Source organism: Mirounga angustirostris, unplaced genomic scaffold (genome assembly GCF_029215605.1).
Source record: "Mirounga angustirostris isolate CCGP_5_RB_7025 unplaced genomic scaffold, mMirAng1.0.hap1 SCAF_11, whole genome shotgun sequence".
NCBI lineage: Eukaryota > Metazoa > Chordata > Mammalia > Carnivora > Phocidae > Mirounga > Mirounga angustirostris.
Window position 1 is genome coordinate 19,817,980 of NW_026991719.1, and position 21,568 is coordinate 19,839,547.

General features: G+C 40.5%; 1 protein-coding gene across 13 annotated transcripts in view; it reads right to left on the minus strand.

Moving 5' to 3' along the window:
- Positions 1-21,568, minus strand: part of APOO (apolipoprotein O) — an 86,919-nt gene that overhangs the window by 34,156 nt on the left and 31,195 nt on the right. For 8 of the 13 annotated variants that reach the window (XM_064573874.1, XM_064573883.1, XM_064573882.1 and 5 more), the window contains exons 4-7: positions 19,456-19,510; positions 16,409-16,504; positions 9,494-9,585; positions 5,869-6,027 (exon numbers count right to left, since the gene is read on the minus strand). In XM_064573874.1, the coding sequence (XP_064429944.1) occupies positions 5,869-6,027; positions 9,494-9,585; positions 16,409-16,504; positions 19,456-19,510 (402 nt within the window). The remainder of the gene's footprint in view (positions 1-5,868; positions 6,028-9,493; positions 9,586-16,408; positions 16,505-19,455; positions 19,511-21,568) is intronic. The other 5 variants (XM_064573878.1, XM_045875998.3, XM_045875990.3 and 2 more) reach the window with 3 other exon arrangements.

The window sequence follows — 21,568 nt, forward strand, 5'->3', positions numbered from 1 at the left end:
GAACTTCTGATCGTCAAAAGACACCCAAACTGAAAAGACAAGCCTCAGACTGGGAGAAGACATTTGCCAACACGTGACCAACAATATTAGCATCTAGGAAAAAAAATAAAGAACCCTTATAAATTATTAAGAAAGGAACACATTACTCATACAAAGAAATGGCCAAAAGACATGAGTTGGCGGTTCAAGAAGAAACCAATAAACATGTGAAAATGCTCAACCTCATTAGTGATCAAGGAAATGTACATTAAAACTACAATGAGAAATTCTGAGACCATTGTGACATGCCAGATAGTGAGGAAACCATCAGACTACTTGGGTCATGTGAAAAGGACTCAAAGCCAACTTCTACTAGCCAAAGTGAGACGATCTGAATTTTAATAAGCAATACGAATCATAAAACGTTCAAATCCAAATATGTATAAATCTATAAATTCATAACTAACTGGTGACCTTCTGAGGATGAGAGGGAACTGATCTATTATTTTGAAAACTGGTACATAAGAGAAAAAATAAAGCATTTATCCTGTCTTTCCTCTAACTGGGTAACTAAATAGTAGATGAGGGGAAGCGGTTCCTTATTAAAGTATTCCAGCTAATATGTGAAAAATAACATGACAGAGGTAGAATATAACCACTTTCTAACCCCCAGTGAATCAGTGGGTCTAGGCACTGGGTATCAATACCTGCTAACACCAAAAGAGCAAAGTAAAAACCAGACTTAGATGCCTATGTAGACCTACAGCCTTGCCAAAAGGATCAAACACAAACCTCATCAGTCATCTGAATCCAGCTGGCAATCTGCAGGAAATGCAGAGAAGAGAGGAACATGGTCAACTGCATCTGAAGTGTGCCATCAGCAAAGCCAAAACCACTGGAAACTCTCGAGGTTCAATATGCCAGTTTCTTTTAACAGATACATTGTAAGGAAAATAAAAAGATGGAAGGGGAACCTAGAGATTAAAAGTGACTTAAAAAAAAGGGAGGGGAAGACTTAAAAGGCATATAAAGTCAGAAATAATAAGAGGCAAAACTAAAGTGACAGGGATAAAACCATAAAGAAAAGTAAGAAAGTTATTACTATAAAAGTCAGGGTAGTAGGTAATTTTGGATGGAGGGAGAGAGCTATAATTGGAGTGGGCTACATGGAGGGGGTTCTGGGAAAGGCTGGCAAAGTTCTGGTTTTGGTCCTTAGATGATGGTCACAAGGGAGTTTGCCTTATACTAATTCACTAAGCTAAAACAATAAATTAAAAAGTTGTTGAAGGAATGCACATTATTGGGGCAGTTGGGGAAACCTGAATATGGACTGCATATGAGGTAATGTTTACGTAAACAAGGAAATGTTAACTTTCCCCAGTGTGATAGTGGTACCTGGATTGTATTAGTGAATGTCCTCGTTCTTTGGAAATACATGCTGAATTAGGTATGGGTGGAAAGTGCAATGATACCTACAACTAACTCTCACATAGTTCAGAAAAAGAAAATACATGTGTGTGTGAGTGCCCACACATGTGTAAAGTAAGACACAAAGCAAATGTAGCAAAATGTTAACTGGTGAATCGAAGTGAAGGGGAGAGTCATTATATACTATTTCTGCAACTGTTCTGTAGTTTTGAAATTTTTTCAAAATAAAAATTGGAGAATACAACAAAACAACACACAGACACACAAACACACAAACACACACACACACACACCCCATAGTGAAAAACTATTTTAAAGCTACCAGAATGGCAAACTGGAAACAACCACTTTGTAGAACTACTTGGCGTCATCCAGTAAAACTGATGTGCAGACCCTATGAACCAGGAATCCCAGCCTAGGAAAACTCTTAATATATCTGACAGAGGTACAAAAATGCTCACAGCTGTGTGTGCAACAGTATACTGAAAATCACCCAACTAGTCATCAACATGGTTATCTTCCCACAAAGGAATATTCTACAGCAGTGAAAATGAATAAACTATAGCCATACACAGCCCATAAACATGTGTTTTTTTTCCCCCATAAACATGTTAAGGGGACAAAACAAGTTACAAAGTAGTACACATGGTAAGATTCCATCTAGATAAACTCTTTATATTTATATGTATATTTGATATATTTATTTATAAAGACAAAAAACAGGCAAGCGCAACTACAGTGTTTTAGAAGAAGAACAAGGAAATGAAAAACCAAATTCTGGATAGTAGCTCCCTCTGGGGACACAGGGGCAGGAGAGGGAGGGCATGGAGAACTTGGAATGCATTGGTAATTTCCTATCTTTTATTTTTTAATTTTTTCAAAGATTTTATTTATTTATTTGACAGACAGAGAGGGAACACAAGCAGGGGGAGTGGGAGAGGGAGAAGCAGGCTTCCCGCAGAGCAGGGAGTCCGATGCGGGGCTCGATCCCAGGACCCTGGGATCATGACCTGAGCTGAAGGCAGACGCTTAATGACTGAGCCACCCAGGCGCCCCAGTAATTTCCTACCTTTTAAAGGTGGGTGGATGATTGGTATATATGTGGTCATTATACTGTTGGATTTTAAACTCTGTCTCTGTGTGTGTCTGTAAACAGAAGTTTTTTTTAAGATTTCTTTTTTTTTTAAAGTTATCTCTATAGACACCCAATGTGGGGCTTAAACTCACAACCCCAAGACCAAGAGTTGTATGTTCCACTGACTAAGCCAGCCAGGTGCCCCCGTAAACAGAGTTTAAAATCCAACAGATATCTTCTATCTGAAAACAAAAACAAAACAAAAACAAAAAAACAAACCCTAGACCACACTAGGCTGACAATATTCTTAGATACACCCATCATTGCTTCACAATTCTGACAAACAGTTCATTTTAGCTGAAGCAGATAAACTTCTCTGACCTGACCAAAGGCAATGACAGAACTGAAAGACCACCTCGTCCGAACTACTGGTCGAAGACTCAGTGCAAACATTTAGTATCAATTCCTAAAAGGGAAAAGGGATGTGGCAGAGCAGAAAAATGCCACAGACTTATTTACGGTCTTTGAGAGTAATACAACTCCATAGCAAATAATATAATTGAGAACTGAGCCATCATTCATACCACTGAAAATTTCAAGGCCCCGTTTTATTTTTACTTATTTATTTTTTAAATTTTATTTTATGATGTTATGTTAGTCACCATAGAATACATCATTAGTTTTTGATGTAGTGATCCACGCTTCATTGTTTTCGTGTAACACCCAGTGCTCCATGCAGTACGTGCCCTCCTTAATACCCATCACCGGGCTAACCCATCCCCCCCACCTCTAAAACCCTCAGTTTGTTTCTCGGAGTCTGTAGTCTCTCATGGTTTGTCTCCCCCTCGGATTCCGCCCCCCCCTTCATTTTTCCCTTCCTTCTCCTAATGTCCTCCATGCTATTCCTTATTTTCCACAAATAAACGAAACCCTATGATAATTGACTTTCTCTGCTTGACTTATTTTACTAATCTCCTCCAGTCCCATCCATGTTGATGTAAAAGTTGGGTATTCACCCTTTCTGATGGCTGAGTAATATTCCATTGTGTATATGGACCACATCTTCTTTATCCATTCGTCGGTTGAAGGGCATCTCGGCTCTTTCCACAGTTTGGCTATTGCAGACATTGCTCTTAGGAACATTGGGGTGCATATGGCCCTTCTTTTCACTACACCTGTGTCTTTGGGGTAAATACTCAGGGCCCCGTTTTAAACACGATGTCCACAAATTCCTTTTGACTGTTTAGAACCACAGGCATGTACCTTCGTTAGATCACTACAGTGATAACTATGGACAACCATGCATCTAATTGAGACTGCTAATTTCAAGCCTGACTTGAAAACCGATTTCCAAATAAGCTAAGAAACAAACAAAAATCTCAATCAAGTGTCCCCCAGGTCCCTTCAAAGACACAGTTCCTGGGCCCCAAAGGATTCCTGTTCCAGGGTAACCTGTATCTTTGCTCGCATTCATAAAACAAAATAAAAACCACTGAAACCCACAAAATCCAACAAGAAGGGGGAAGAGCAATAAAAAACAATGGCATTTCACCATCAGATAATTTCTGAAATCTAAGTATATCAAAATTTGATTAGAGCTATCTGTTGTTCTTCATTTGAAACTTGTGCTAAATATTTAAGTAGTCAACATCAATTTTATTACCTTCTAGTGAGAGCACACAACCTTCAGGAGGAGATTATGCTTTCAAGGTAAACAAATGAAAGAACATTACATTCTCAATGACTCTGAAGAGGACAAAGGCACAGAAGACTAGAGAAAAAAATAGAGGCCAACCACGAGCTAATTAGACATCTTTACTCTCTCACTCCCCAAAGACTCGCATATAAATGTGAGTAGCTTTAATATCTAACGTTTCAAATTACCATAAAATGCTGGCCTGTTTAACCTGCATTCCAACCACAGTCCCGCTGCTTCTGCCCTGGGCTGAATTCTCAGAGCAGAGAAAGCTATTTCCAAGCTAGAGGCTCTGGGCAGGAGGGGGTGGGGGGAATCCCCTCCTTGGCTTTCATGCGCAGTGGGTCTGAGCTGTGCACGGACACCACGGTGAGCACTCAGAGGCTCCCAGGAGACACCCGCCCAACTGGCTTTGGGGCACGTGTGTTTCTGCCACCACCACAGTGAGCACTCGGAACTGAGCATGAGTTTCATTTTCCACGTTTCTTTCTAGGGCTCTGTAGAGCTTTCCTGACATTCTATTTCCTTTCCCATATAAAACTCGGTGTGGACTTAAGGAATTCTTTAAACAGGAAAGCAAGCTTCCAAAGAAAATGTCAGAGGAATGGAAACAAAACTATGGGTGTTTATTTTTTAAAGGGGATTGCCAAAGGGCACTTGATATTAACACAGAACTTCCTACTCAAAGCTAGCTTAACCAGGCTCCAGAGAGACTAATTCCTTTAGCTACCACTAACACAAAAATGAGTCTTAAGATTTCACTGGAAGACTATTTATGTAAATAATGAGGAGCGCTCATAATTGATTCTACAATATTACATCCAAATTCTGGATTTCAATTTTGACACAGTTCTTTATATTTTTAAAGAGTATTTTGATTTGAGATGACAGAAGTCAAAATGAACTTCCTTCAATCTATAACATAGAAGGTATGTTAATATAAGAACCCTGATTCTTCCTTATCGAGCAGTGCCTCCAAGGGCTTGGAGGAGACATGATGCCTTGTTCTATACTCATTCTTCCTTATCAGAGGAAAGAATGTTCCAGCAAACAGGGGCAACATTCAATCAGCTATGGGGCTGCAAGAAGAGATGAAAGATGACACCTTCTTACAATTACACAACCTCCTCCCTCTGCCTTTCATCCACCAGTCAGCAGAGAGAATATGGTCTGTAGCTGGTGGCTGATCCCCAACACACCACAGCTCATGCCCGTAAGTGGGCCAAGAAGGCTAGGGGATGAAGAGATACGGTCGTGCTAAAAGAAAGGAGGGAGCCCATAGTAAATGAAATAGCAAGAGGAGGAGGCTTGGTTAGTTGTTTTGTTTTGTTTTGTTTTTTGCCTGGGAACACAGTATGTTCTCTATGAATCCAGTTTTGATAAAACTTTCAGAAAATACACTACACGTTGAGCACATTATAAATACAACAGAGAGGAAATGATGATCTAAGACCACAGTAGAATGCATTTTATGGTCACCACTTATTCAGCCCTGCCGATAAAAACCAAATGCACAGAGGTTCTATTTCTCCTCCAATAAAGGCCACCAAGAGAGAATCTGAGCTAGAAGCGTAATGAAAACAAACAGGAAAAGCAGGATCAGGCAACAGTGTTATCAAGAATCTTATAAAACCCTAGAGAAACCATATATTTAAACCAAAAGGAAGATAATGAAAAAGATCTTTCTCACCTTTTGAAAGTTCTCCTTCCACAAATCTTCTATGACTATGTATCCTCGTAAACCCCAGTCATATAGTTTCTCCCCACTGACCTTGAAACAAAATATAAAAGATCCATTGCTATTCCATACATGACTGGTAAGAATGAGAATATTCCACTTTCCTTTTTCCTGTTTCCAAAAGAACTGTATTTAAGCATACGGCAGCTCCAGAAGCCTTGGGGCATACACATTAAGGCTGTGCAACATAAGCAAATCAAAAGATAGCGAGAATCATAGCATAAGCAGAAAACAGTTTGGTCGTGCAGTTACTGTTTAAAATAATTTGCCATAAATTACAGGTTAATAAGGAAAAAAATGAAGGAGGTCAACTGCTGATACGTGAAATTCCTGAAAACGAGACACAGAAAGAAGGCTTCTGCCTATCACATCTAACACATCACAGCCAACCAAGGCACATGCCCAGCTGAAAATCACTCACTCATTTTAGGGGCCTGGATAAAAAATTAGGTGAACCTAATGAAGATGGTCTTAGTTTTCCCAGGTCCCCCAAAACATAAAGTCTTCACATTTCTATAGGGATTTTGCCTCTTGATCCAAGATCCTTTCTACAACATCCTGAGAGGTAGGCCCCAGGGTCAGAGAATACTTTGGGGCCAAGCCACTCACTCCTTCATATGATACTGTAATAGCATTACATGGTGACAGATGGTAGCTACATCTGTGGTGAGCACAGCATAATGTATAAACTTGTCAAATCACTATGTTGTACACCTGAAACTAATGTAATATTGTGTGGCAACTATACTCAAATAAAAAAAAATTAAAAATTAAAAAAAAAAATGCCCTGGTCCACCTTTCTCTAGTTGACTTTAACTGTTGGAATTTTTACATTTTAGGTATTATTGATTTTTCTTAAAAAAAAAAAAATGCTTCCAGTAATTTGCATTCATTGGTCCTCCATGTGACAAACTATGTTTACTCTTCTACATGGAATTTCCACTGTAAATTTCTGAAAGCAGTTATTGTTGTCTTTCTAATTTTTATATAATTTATCTATGTATAGCATTTTAGTTTATAAAGCACTTTCACACGAATTATTTCTATTCTAAATAACAACCCTGTGCAGTAAGTAGGCAAAGATTATACGGAAATATTCAGCGGCCAAGTGACTAGTCCAACTAAGGTCACAGTACTAGTAAATCCGGTGATCACTGTAACATGCTGGTTCCTTAAAGTTATTTTCTTCCAGTTGCTCTAACTGTTCTTAAAATATATGATTCTCAGACCCACTGGTAGACATATCGAGCATTTACCACATATATGACATTATTCTTGGTGCTTTACATTTCTGAGAGGAAAATAACATTTGCCATCACTTTAAGCATTTTCTTACAGTACTTCTCTCCAAACACTACTGAACAAAAAACAATGTGAGCAATTAAGTGGCTGGCCCAAGGTCAGGGTATTCATAAAAAAAATTAAAACTGTTGAAATAGGAACTAAATGACACTAAAACAGTAACAGAAAATCCCTTTCAATCACTGATGTCTCTTTTGTTTTATTGTAGCAAAATATACATACAATTTACCATCTCATCCATTTTTAGGTGTACAATTCAGTGGCATTAAATACATTTACAGTGTTATGAAACCATCACCATTATCCATGTCCAGAACTTTCTCATCATCCCAAACAGATCACTAATGTTTTATATCTAGTGAAAATGAAGTTAATTGTTTTGTTCTTGCTTACTCTACGTACAAAATAAAAGACAAAACTCCTTGATACGGACTTGAAAAATAAATTAGAATACAACTCATATTTGCGTCCTACAATCTTTGTGAAAACAAAAGATCTTTTGCAACATATGCTGTGGCGTATAAATAAAAAAGACCTCTACTCGGGGGGCAGCCACATATGCTTCTCAACCAGCAGCCAATCCCACTCTCCACACCCTATCCATTTACTGTTGAAACCACAACACACTGAGATGATGTATTACTATGTTTATGATCCGGGGCAGGCAGACGTGATTCACTGTTCCTGAGCTGGGGGTGAAGCAGGCAGAGGGACGTTAACTCTCTGCCTCCTGGACTGCTATAAACAATGTCAAGCCCATGCTCTAAAGATCTTACTGGCATCTGCTACCAAAGCCACCAATTTCTCACAGCTAGAGCCACTGGCCTCCCACCCACCTACAAGTGCAGGGCAGTCCAGGAATCCAGACTCACTCCTGTTGCGCGAGCACTCCAGGGAGCTCAGTGTCAGATCCTTCTGGCTCAGGGCCCCAAGGGCCCAACTGCTGCTCCTCTGGGACCAAGTCTCAGCATGACAGAGTACCTCCAGGAACCGGGCGGGTCCCTGTCTCCAGATGCTGTCCAGGACTTCAAAACCTCGAGCCTGTCTTGTTCTTGCCAGTTTTCCAAGGCACTCTACGTCTAGAGTTCCACTAAGTCTAGACACCAGTGCCCTGAGGAAGTCTAGTCTCTATCAGTGGTTCTCAAACATCAGGGACATTCAAATCCCCTGGAGGGCTTGCTAAAACACAGATCACTGGCCCTCATCCTCAGAATGTCTGAGGCAGTCAGTCTGGGTTGGGGCCTGAGAATGTGCATTTCTAACAAGCCAGGGGATCCTGATGTTGCTGGTCTCGGAACCACACTTTGCAAACAGCTGGTCTAGCTGTTAGGGACTGAATTGTGTCCCTCAAAAATCACATGCTGAAGTCCTAACCCATAGTGTGACTGTATTTGGAGATAGGGCCTTTACAGTAGTAGTAGTAGTAATTGAGGTTAAATGAGGTAATAAGAATAGGGCTCTAATCCAATATGACTGGTGTCATTTTAAGACGACGACGAGACACCAGGGATGTCCACACACAGTGAAACGGTGGCCATCTGCCAGCCAAGGAGAGAGGCCCTAGGAGAAACCAACCCTACCAACACTGTGATCTTGGGACTTCCAGCCTCCAGAACAACGCGAAAATAAATCTTTGTTGTTCAAGCCACTCAGTCTGTGGTATTTTGTTACAGAACCCTGAGCAGACTAAAACATAGCTCTACCCATCTTGCCTGCCAACTCTGTTCTCCGACTTGACAGGATGCCCTCAAGCTGAGGTCTGAAGGGAAAGAAAGGAGCAGCCAACTGAGAGCCCTAAGACGGGGATTCCCAGCGGAGGGGACCGCACTCCCTGAAGCCCCCAGCAAGCACAGTGAGGCTGACACCAGGCCCAGGGAGAAGGTGCAGAGGGCCAGAGCACAGGCCTATGCCTGCAACTCCAAGGAGGACAGGTTGTGACCAGATACACCCAAATGGAGAATGACCCATAACTAGCAGCTTTGGAGTTGGAGTCTCTAGACTTCCATGTAAATATGCCCCCAAAAAAGGTATCTTAATTTTTTTGACTAACGTTCAAATTAGTGTGCATTCTCTGAATACTGACATGATTGGAAGGAGAGCCAGAACTGAGGCACGTGGTGGAGAAAAACATTTAAATGTGTGGTAGTTCATCTAGGTGTGCAAACAAATTTTAGTCTGGCACAATAAAAGCTGCAAAATAAAAAATATTAAGCAATAAACCCAAACACACATAAGCAAGAATAAGGGACACCCCAGCTTACTGGGTCTAACTTACCTGGACAAATACGATGGCTTGTTGTGGATAATAAAGAGAGGCAGCAAGTCCCATGAATCCAGGTGGATACACCAGCTTCTTTATTTTTGAACCTATTAAATAAAAGGTTGTAGATGCCAACAGATGATTCATGACCCTTACCATCTCAGTTTGCCCTGGACACCTAACACTGAATAAGACTACTTTTCTTGATCCTAGATTAACAGAGAATGTGCCTAATAATGTCATATGCACTAAAAAGAACCACCACATCTTCACAGCTTTGGTGAAATGTAATTCACACAACTCACCCATTTAAAGTATACATTCATCATGATGTATTCACAGAGGTATGCAACCATCACTACAATCAGTTTTAGAATATTTTCATCACCCCAAAAAGAAACGCCATATCCATCCCTATTTCCCCATTACCCCCATCCCTAAGGGACCACTAATGTACTTTCTGTCTCTACAGAGTTGCCTACTCTGGACATTTCACATAAATGCAGTTATATAATATGTGGCCCTTTGTGACCGGCTTCTTTCATCAGCACAATGTTTTCAAGAGAACCACCACTTCTAAGGAAGCAAAAATAAAGAATGTTCTGAAAAGAAGCCCACGGCACTTTGGTTTCTAAGGTTTCTGTTCTTTTGTAGTAAACTAGCTTCCTATTTAAGGACTCAACACAAGCACTGCTCTCCTCTCCTTTCTAATACTCCATGAAAATTAACAGTAAAAGAATAAAATACAGGTAATAAACCCACAATGAAGAGGAAATGTATGGAGGGGCCATCGGGAGATAAGAAGTGTCATCCAATTTACAGAAAACGGAGAGTGGACAGAAGCAAGAGGACACACAGCTATGAAGTCCGGAGGAGAAGGGAGCAGCAGGGTCCCCAGCAGCCCAGAGATGGCAGGTACTGTGGAGGATGGAGAGGGCAGCCAAGGATCAAGATGGGGGTAGGCGGGGAGACGTGGGGACTATGGACGGACGCAAATATAAGTCCTGTGCAGAGTCTAGGTGGTGCTCTCCTTCCTCCATGCCATCTTGGTGTAAAACTGCCTGTGACCGGGCAGTCTATCCAGCCAAACTTTTACAAAGGTGGAGAAGTATCTTTAAAGCGGGGCTCCTGGGTGGCTCAGTCAGTTAAGCATCTGACTCTTGATCTCAGCTCAGGTCTTAATCTCAGGGTGAGTTCAAGCCCTGTATTGGGCTCCATGCTGGGTATAGAGCCTACTTTAAAAAAAAACAAAAAAGGGGCGCCTGGGTGGCTCAGTCGTTAAGCGTCTGCCTTTGGCTCAGGTCATGATCCCAGGGTCCTGGGATCGAGCCCCGCATCGGGCTCCCTGCTCCGCGGGAAGCCTGCTTCTCCCTGTCCCACTCCCCCTGCTTGTGTTCCCTCTCTCGCTGTGTCTCTCTCTGTCAAATAAATAAATAAAATCTTTAAAAAATAAAAAATACAAAAAAACAAAAAGGAGTAATCTCTAAAGAAATGCCATAAATTTTCTGCTGAGAACCAAGATAGCTGGTGTGTGTGCATGTGAGCGTTAGTACCTAAGAGCAGAGTTTTCCTAGCATAGGCCCCAGGTGTGGCACCCTGCGTATAAAGTCAGTTCCCTTTCAGCTCACCCTGAGGTAGAACCTGCTAGCCAGTAAGCCCCATCTATGCCCAAAAAAATTCTTATTAGCATTTCAATTGTCATGCTCTTAAACATGACTATATAAACAAGGATCACTAGTCATTTGAGGAAAGCCTGCAGCATAAAAGAGAAGACCAAGACAAGCAAGAAAGGAAAAAAAAATGACTCTACAGGAAACAAAATAACTTAAAACTACACCTGTTATTAAGTATAATCGAATAAATTTAAGAAGCTACTACACTGAAATTAAAAAAGGGTTCTATGAAAAAGGAACAATCAAAGAATAAGAAAGAGCAACTTGGAAATGACAAAAGTAAAAAAAATCAAATCAAAAGGAATAAATCAAGAAAATAAAAGAGACATACAGGGTCACTTAAACAGCTTCATTGCTGATTCAGGAAGGAAAAAGAATGAGAATAAATTTTCAAATAAATACAAACCAGATTACGTTCCTACAGCTGAGGGTTGCAAGACACCAAAATGCCCAACCAGGAATGAGACATCTATATGTAGTCACAGCATCCTGAAGTTCAGAACACTGAAGATTAAGAGAAGATCCTCAAAGGTTCCGGGGGAAAAAAAAATGAATCACTTCAGAAGTAACAAGCATCCAGGCTGGCTGCTGACAGACACATCTGCAAGGCCAGATGCTAGAAGACATAGCCTTCAAAGTTTCGATGGAAAACAAATTCCATACCCAACCAAATTATCACCGAATATGAGGGTAGAAAGTAATTTTTAGACTTGCAAGGATTTAGAAAGTTTCCTTCCATTTAGAAAGTGGGCTTTTTTGAAAGTGACCTGAGCATGTAGTTCAACAACATGGCAGAGCAAACCAAGGAAAAGATGACATGGAACCCCAAAATAGGGGGTCAAACCCAAGAGAGCATGGAGCCATGTCCCAAGACCACCGCAGTGCTGAGTCTCCGTCCAGACTTCAAGAGGATATGTGAAAGAGGACTTCAACTACCTCCATTTTGACCTCAGTCTACACTTTTTTAAAATTTTTTAAGATTTTATTTTTAAGTGATCTCTACACCCAACATGGGGCTTGAACTACAACTCCGAGATCAAGAGTCACCTGCTCTAATGACTGAGCTAGTCAGGCGCCCCTCAGTCTGCACTTTCTAAATGATTAAATTTCCCTTTCTAGCTTATCTCTTAACTCAGGCAAAAGACCCTACATGCAAAATGTCCCCTGGTGGGAACCAAACCTACCCCAAGTAATAAGGACTGCACTGAGCCAGCAGGACCCCACGTGACTGACTCCAAGACAATGATGGACTTAACCTTCACTGACTACCTGCACTTACCTTTGCCCCACATTTTCCCTACATAAACCTGGAAGGACTTTCGGCACTTTGGAGACAGTCTTTGAGACACTAGTCCACTGTCTTCTGGGTGTTGGCGTCACTGAAATAAATTCCTTTCTTGTTTCAACACCACTTATCTCTCTGCCTTTGGATTTTGTCAGCGATGACTGACTGAACCTGGTCTGCTTAAGACTCCCGAAGACAGCTGCTCTTACACCCTTGCACCCCAGCTACACGTAGAGCCCTGGGCAGAAGGGAATGGCAGGATAGGTAGCAGCACGGAGAACTGGAGAAGCCTGAGAATGAGGTTCAGAAAACTGGTACCAGGTGAAATAGGAGGAGCCTCTAGAAATGAACTTGGACCTAGACAGTCTCTGCTGAGAGGCGCAGGACTTTGGACATGGGACACGGATAGATGCTAGTGAAATGTATGTTACTAACACAGAGTTAGAATAACCTAAGTGCTGTTTACTGGTTTTAAACTTTAAACAGACATATCTCCAAAGATGGAACTGGGGTCACAGAAGACAAAATAAATGTTATCAATCTAGACTCTTAATAAATTAATGTTTCTTTCCTCATCCTACTGCCTTGATTGAAAGGATAGAATTACTCTAGAAAACACTGTTTTGTCCCTGGGGTCCCACCGGTATAGTTGAAGCTTTAAGTTCCTGAGCAGCTCACATAAGTGAGGACCAGGTGAAGGGCAGCACAGCTGACAACCAGCCATTTCTGGGTCATTTACAAAAAACTGGTAAGCAGCAGCTCCTGGGCCTCCAGCTCCTAATGGTTCACACAATGAGCTGGGGTCTCCAAAACTTCAGGAAGGCACTGGGGAGGGGGAGGAGCCACAGGAAGGCAACGATAGTGGGCAACAACCACCCGTCACCCTTAAGTGACCTGGCTGAGTCCACTTCCTCAGAATGATCATCCACTCATCTCCTAGAGAGGTGCCTCGTCATCACCAGTCATGGCCATTCTCATCAAATGAGCAGGACTACCTTAGCATTTATGCTCAAGAAACCCTATTATATGATCCAGCAATCCCTCTTCTGGGTATACACCCAAAGGAAATGAAATCAGTCTCTCAAACAAGTATCTGTGCTCCCATGTTCACTGCAGCATTAGTCACAAGAGCCAAGACATGGAAACAACCGAAGGGTCAAGGGATGAGTAGGTAAAGAAATTGTGATACCTACATGAATGGAATATTATAATATTATTCAGCTTTAAAAAAGGAGACCCTGCCATTTGCAACAACATGGATGAACACAGAGGACATTGTACTATGTGAAATAAGCCTTAATGAGAAAGAACAAAAACTACATGATCTCACTGATATCTGTAATCTAAAAGAGTCAGATGCATAGAAGCAGACAGCAGACGTGTGGCTACCAGAAGGAGTGGGGGAGGGGAGATGGAGAGATGCTGGTCACAGGGTACAAAGTTGCAGTTATGTAGTATGAGTAAGCCTAGAGAGTAATGTATGGCATGATGACTACAGTTAATAATACTGAATCTTGGAGATTTACTAAGAGAGATTACTGGTGCTTTCATCTAAAAAAAAAAGGTAACTATGGGGCGCCTGGGTGGCTCAGTCGTTAAGCGTCTGCCTTCAGCTCAGGTCATGATCCCAGGGTCCTAGAATTGAGCCCCGCATCGGGCTCCCTGCTCAGTGGGAAGCCTGCTTCTCCCTCTCCCACTCCCCCTGCTTGTGTTCCCTCTCTCACTGTGTCTCTCTCTGTCAAATAAATAAATAAAATCTTAAAAAAAAAATAAAAAATAAGAAATAAAAAAAAATTTTTTAAAGGTAACTATGATAGAAGGTATGTTAATAGTTTGACTGGAGCAATCATTTCACTATGTATATGTATGCATATATGTATATCAAAACATGTCATACACCTTAAATACATACAATTTTTATTAAAAAATAAAATTTTGGGGGGCGCCTGGGTGGCTCAGTCGGTTAAGCGACTGTCTTTGGCTCAGGTCATGATCCTGGAGTCCTGGGATTGAGTCCCGTATCGGGCTCCCTGCTCGGCAGGGAGTCTGCTTCTCCCTCTGACCCTCCCCCCCTCGTGTGCTCTCTCTCTCATATAAATAAATAAAATCTTTAAAAAAATAAAAATAAAAAAATTTTTTAAACGTTAGACAAAAAAAAAAGAAAGAAAAGAAACTCTGTGTCAGGAGGGATCTTCTGAGCCCACCCTGATGCTGCTGGCATAGGGGGACCACCTACCTGGAGGGGGGCTGCAAACCACTCCAGATACCCAATAAACATACTCACCATCCTGCCCATCTTATTCAGTGACCACCTGACGTTGTTCACCTCAGGCCTTTCTACCCCAGCCCCAAGGAAAAGACTTGTTGAATATTTGTGCATGAATGTGTGTGTGCACATGTGTACCTTTTTTAAGATTTATATATTTATTTCAGAGAGAGAGAGAGTGAGAGCAAGGAGAAGGGGCAGAGGGAGAGAATATCCAAACAGACTCCCACTGAGCATGGAGCCCGACGCCTCAGATCAGGACCTGAGGCGAAACCAAGAGTCGGATGCTTAACCGACTGAGCCAACCAGGTACTCCCGTGTGTACTTTCTTGAAAAAGAATTAGGGTTTTACATTATGTTAATGCTACTGAGCACTCCCTGGAAAAGGAAAAGGAGAGAGGAAAAAATAAACCAGCAAGCAAAACGAAGGAATAGAACCCGCAGTAGTGGGTGTCCTTATGTCGCTGTTCTGCCCAGGAGAGCACAGTCCCCGATTCTCCTCAGGATGCTCACCGCAGTGGACGTGCCCGGGGATGAACACCAGACAGCATGGCAACACACGCACACATGCACAGCAGAGGACGCTGGCTTTAGGGCCATGCTCTCACCATGTGGGAGGGGGAAGCTAATCTCACTTGATTCCACATTCCTGGCTCCCTAACAGTAGCCAAGATTCCAACACCCTGGCCTTGGGAGCTTCATAAACTTAAAACGCTATCTATCTAAGTGAGAAAGGAATGCTTTTTTGGACAGCTTTACAGAAAGGAGGGGGAAAATGTTTGGTGGGGGAGTTGGTTCAACTCTCTCACGAGTCAATTAGTAAAAATGAACTCTAATTCTTATATATTCTGCACAGGCTGGGAGGAGGGCACAGAAACTATGACAGGAGTTCATTCCACAGGTTGAGGGAGTGGCACCATGCTGCCTGTTTCCAGAGTAAAATAACAGATACGGCATGTGCAGAAAAGCTTTATAAAATTGGAGGAATGCGTATCAAAGCAGTCACTATAGTTAATCTTTTTTGAGGGTCTGATTGCAGGGTTCATAAACCCTCTATTTTAGGAATTTTTGTCAAGTCTGAATTTTATAATCAGTGAAACCTCAGTAGTTTATAACAAATTCATCCCATTATAGTGAAGTACCTTGTCATCCTTTATTTCCTCTAAATGTTTGCAATCCAGCAGTATAGTGTAGTAATATATTTCAAGTTGACATCTGTTAGTTTTTAAGTGTTTTAAAAATTTTAATATCATCACTGATGACCGAAGCTATGACACATCAAGAAATTAATAAAATCTCTATGAAATCACTCTTCTATTTACTGTGATTAATAGCCTGATCTCAACAGTGAAACAAATAGAAACAGTTTCTCAGGTGTGACAGACTTTGGTTAACAAAAATTCACTCTTTCTGTACCAAAGGGAGATAGTAACTTAATCAAGTACATGTGTCCATAAAGGATTTAACTATATTATTTTTTTAACCAACAGTATACAATTTCTTCCATTTCATATTTTTATAATTTCTATATATGCTTAAAATCAAATATACTGGAGAAAATAACCATATCAATTATATATTAAGAGGCCATATTTCAGGAACCAACTCATTATTCTGACAACTGGCAGATAAAAAGAAATAACCAAGTATCTATCTTATCTCTCCCTTATGAGCTGTTTAAAAAAAAACCCAAAAATTGCACCCACCTCTAGCCAAAAGAAGTCCAACAATGCCAGCAAAACCAATAACACCAAGTCTTGGAAAAAAACCAGGAGGTGCATTTTGGAGATATTCATAGCTGCCTACAATAGAATCAGACCAGGAAATAGTTCTGTAAATTGCCCATTAAGAAACAAACCAAAAAAATCTTACACATAACTAGTATATATAGTATCAAATGCTTCTCAAATAATGTGTTCTTTGTTTTATGCTAATATGCTTTTTTCAACACATTCTTTTTATGTGATATATGAACACGATTTATTATTCACATAGCAAGTAGCCAATTTTCAAACACTTCCGGTCTGATGACCTACTGACAAGAAAGTAATGTTAGACTACCTTCATATTCCTGAATGCAACAGATCTGAATCAACTATACACAGGGGGAGAAATACCAATACAGGGATTCCTCGCCTTCCAAACACAGAAACAGAATAGATTTGGATAGATCTGCCGCTGTCTTGAAGCTCTGCTGCTTGTTCTCTGAAACTCAGGAATCAAATACATGAGGCTCAGAGGAAAAACGTTTCCTTTGCCATCTGAATTCATTCTTCGAAATTGAGAACAGAATAAATCTGGACAATGAAGGAAACTGTTAGTGCAAGTATATGCGGGAAATAGTCCCTGGTGATAGATAAACACAAAGAAATGCAGCATGTGAGCCTAGGTGTCATGCCTGAGCATGCCTTATGACCTCATTTGAATGATGACACCTCTCCTGTCCACTGAGCCAATCCCACGAAGTAAGAGCCATCTGCATTCCTAACCTCCTCAGAAAAGCCTTTCCTAGACTCCTCAGCCCATGCCTCTCTCTCTCCTCTAAAGTCCCATCATATTTATTCTCTGGACCCTCATTTGGTATGTAATCTTATATAGCACCTTATGTTTAATTATTCAGGGGTGTATTTTATGTCTCCTCAAGGAGAACATATGCTCCTGAATGGTACATTGCTTGGACTTCTATGTTATTTTCCCTCAGTGGTAACAGTGGATGTTCGTCCAACAGGTATTTACTAAAAGCACTGCTAGGTGTTGACGGATACTGAATGAATTAACAAATGGGTTTCAGAGAGGCTGTAACTTAAAAACGCTTCACGTCTCACTCTCAACCCCATCTTCAGCACTTGCGATCTGCTTCCAGTTTCCGGCTCAGGAAACAATGAGTCACTCCTCCAAGCCCTGGTTGGGCTGTGTCCTCTGTGTGGAATGCTGCCAAGTTCCACCCCCATGTCTTGGTGTGGTTGACTTTACTCTAAGATTCAACTTAGAAACACTTCCCTGACTCTTCCCCTCCCTCCAAACTCCATTAAACTCATCTCCTTCCTCTGAACCTTCAACAGTGGTCTGTGACTTTCTCTGTATTTGTGCTACTGTTGAAAATGTATTATATGCACCTCGGTGGTTGTGACCACTGTCTTAATCAGCCACGATCTTCCATGCCTGCCATGGAAGGCATGTATGTGGAACCGAACTAACTGGAATGCTTGGTAATTTTCTCCCCCAGAAAAGAGCAGACACATGCCAGTTTTCCATTTCCTGGGTGTTTGGGAAATGTGGGGATCGTTTTAAATAATACTATAGGGCTTGTGCTGTTTGCACGAATTCCTGTCTGGCCTTTTACTTATTTTGCCTTTAACTTAGTTTTCACTTTCCATCTCAGTGTCTGGGTCATCTGAAGCAATTTTCTACTTCCCTTTATTTTTGCCTACCAGCACAGTGTTTTTAATTCGAGACGTGCACACGGAGCAGTTGATAGGAGGTCACCCAGATGGCCTTGGTGAGCTGAGCTGAAGTGAGTGAATCACAGAGAAATGAGAAAGAAGATACGCTAAAAGGCTGCGATGAAGCCCCAGCCCGGCTTCTGGTAACGGGTCGTGGCTGTGACTGCTGGGAAATGGATGGACCGCCTTGGCAGATAACAACACAACTCATAATGGAATGTTTTTTCTTAAGAGCTTTTGCAGTAACCAGTCCAAGAGACGAAAAACAGGACTTAGGTTGCAAATAATGCCTATTGCTATGAATCAATGGGAAGTGATAGGTAACAATGAAGAGCCCTCCTCAGTCACATATGTAATGACAAGAGATCAGAAGTTCTTTAGTTTCCTCAGATTAAAACATGAAGGTAATAAAAGCACCTATCTGTCAGGGTTATGAGGATTATACATAAATTAATATTTTAAAGCACTCAGACTAGTTCCTGGCATGTAATAAAAACTAAATAAGTGCTGATGAAATTAATAAAACTAAGACGTTACTTATTAACATACATATTATTCATGGATGTTAATAACCTGTATCAGCCCATCAACACTCCATGATCTTCGGAAGGAAATAAACTGTATTCGTGCTTGTTTTATTCTGTCATGGAAGCAAACACTTGTAAAAACATGAGTTTTTCTTTGCTGAGATGCCCAGTAAAGGGAATGAAACACACTCAATGTCCATTAATTCACCAGTTTCTGATGGAGATGAGTCAGAATGTAGACTGTGAACCAAGTTTATGAGTGTATGGGATAAGTGGATGTGAAAAACAATCAAGGACAATAAAAAAAATGTAAGAACACTACTCATGCAGTAAGGTCTTTCCTAGGCACACCAGCCCAGTTCCTTCTAGCCTCTAAACTTCTATAACATGTATTAAGAGACATACAAATAAGTTATCCTGATTCCGAAAACCTACTGATGAGTTAGTGGGGGTTAGTGTGAGTCATGGACACTGCACCTGGAAACAGATTTCAGGGGAAAAAAAACATCCAATGTCTCTGAACTTGTTAGCCCAACAATCCTAATGATCTTGAACAGACTTCCCCAATGTTTAGGGACACTAGTCCTCTGAAATCTGAGGAAAATAACAGATCTTCTTTCCAGAAAAATCCACATAGCTCTAATATTCTGCATACAATTTCAAGGAATTTCCAGATCTCCTGGAGCCCATCCAGGGAATCCCAGTTAAAAAATCCAATATTAATGAAGAAACTGATTATGCCTAATCAACTTACCTAATAAAAATTTTTAAAAATCAACTTACCTAACCCCCATTGAACCAAGCTCTGCATCCTGGGCTTAGTTTGTGAGTACATTTCCTAAAAAGGTAAAAAGAAAATGAATGAGAAGGATATGCTGATTAGAAAGTAACAATAAATATATTTGTCTTTACTGCATAGATTATCATATTATTAACACTTCGTGAACAAAGGGATATACTGTCTGGGGTTTTTTGTGTTCTTTTTCTCTTGTGTAATTTCCCCTTCACCACAAACTGCTCAGCAGAACAGTTTATTATTGCCACAGGAAGCAAACACTACAAGCAGAGTGATTTCAACAACCCAGCCTTTTTATTCTTCTATTAGATTCAAAGAGAATAGACAAAAATCAACCCCCTTGATAATTAAAGTGGCAATCCTCTCCCTGTGAGATTAAATCTGTCTTTCATATTAAGTCTATATGTCATGATTTTAGAGTCTGTATCTGAAAACTGCCCTTCAGGAATGACCACCTTGAATGGGACAAAGGAGTCTATATCCAAGTTTTGAGAGATATTTACCCTAATCCTGAGCAAATGAAGTATTAATATTCTCTTAACAACAATAAAATGGCTTTGTACAAGAACATCATATATCCTAAAGAAAACAACGGACTAACTAGAAGGTACCCCACTTTCACGAAGTCTACAATAGGGGCGCCTGGGTGGCTCAGTCAGTTAAGCGTCTGCCTTCGGCTCAGGTCATGATCCCAGGGTGTGGGGCTCCCTGCTCAGCGGGAAGCCTGCTTCTCCCTCTCCCTCTGCCCCCCCATGCTCGTGCTCTCTCTCTCTCTCCCTCAAATAAATAAATAAAACCCTAAAAAAAAAAAGAAGTCTACAATAAAGATAGGAAAAGAGACACATGGACATCAGAAGGTATCAGAACCAGCTGCCACTTGGAAAAGGATTTGTTTTGTTTAATTTGGTCCAAGTCAGAACAAGTTATCCTAATACTGTTAATGCCCTTAAACAATAAACACTGAATTTAGGGGAGGACATAAAAAACATTAAAAAATTGAATACTGCTTCATTAAAATTCATTATTGGTATTTTAATACCCATAAAAAGAAAGAAAAACTACAGATAAATGTCTAGAGTGATGACCTATTTCTTTTGCTGGCATAATCTTCTCACTATAAACGAAAATTAAATTAGTTTTGAAAGAAAGGGGCTAGAAATTATTGGCCCAAGGAGCCAGGAATTAGAAATATTTCTATTGAAGAAGACATCATTCTGTAGAAAAATAAAGCCATTGTAATCACAGAATGGCTTTTTTATTTAGAAATAGTACAAATAAACATGTTGATAATTATTCTGTCGTTTAGAGAGGTATTTTGCTGCACTGAGCATCATGCACAGATGAAAAAGTAAAAAACAAAAGGCAATCTTAGGTTGAAAGGTTAAGAGACAAAGTACTTTTATAACCCCCCCCAAAAAGAGCACAAAATAACCGCAGTCAATGCCTACATGACAGAAAAATATTCGCACAAATTTGCCGACCTTATCTTAACCAGCAGATGGTTTAAATATCTTCTAGAACAAGAGAATAAAGTCTAAGCTTTTTACAACACATTATGTAAAAGTCTTTAGATATTTATAACTCAATAATATGGTTATGATACTTAAGTATACTGGCCTAATTTATACTGTTGACAGAGTCTATGCTTACTATTGTCTTCTAAATTGGTGAAAAAAAGTTCAGCAGTGGCACAGAGAATGGAAATGAAAATCTTAAGTTCTGGATGAAAATTCAGTCTGTAAATCTCAAGCAAAGTATAGCTAGACCATGTCACACACAACTACATACTTTGTACTAATCTGCCATCAATTTTTGAAATCCAGATCAAGTATGGCAAATACTTTATGTGTCAAAGCCCACAAAAGCATTCTGTAGATTGTAAACTTCCATTTCAGATGTTAAGAATTGCAGAAATGCTTCCACGGACATAGTAACAAGTGCCTGATCTAAAACCTGAGCAGTCACAGAAGCCCATCTGCCCATGTAGCTCTTTGGTCACTGGGGCAAATAGTTCAGTACTCAAATACGTAATCCCACACTTTTTTTAGCTATATCCATCCTTCTATTACAGCATTCAAAATGTTCTGTAACCATTCCTGT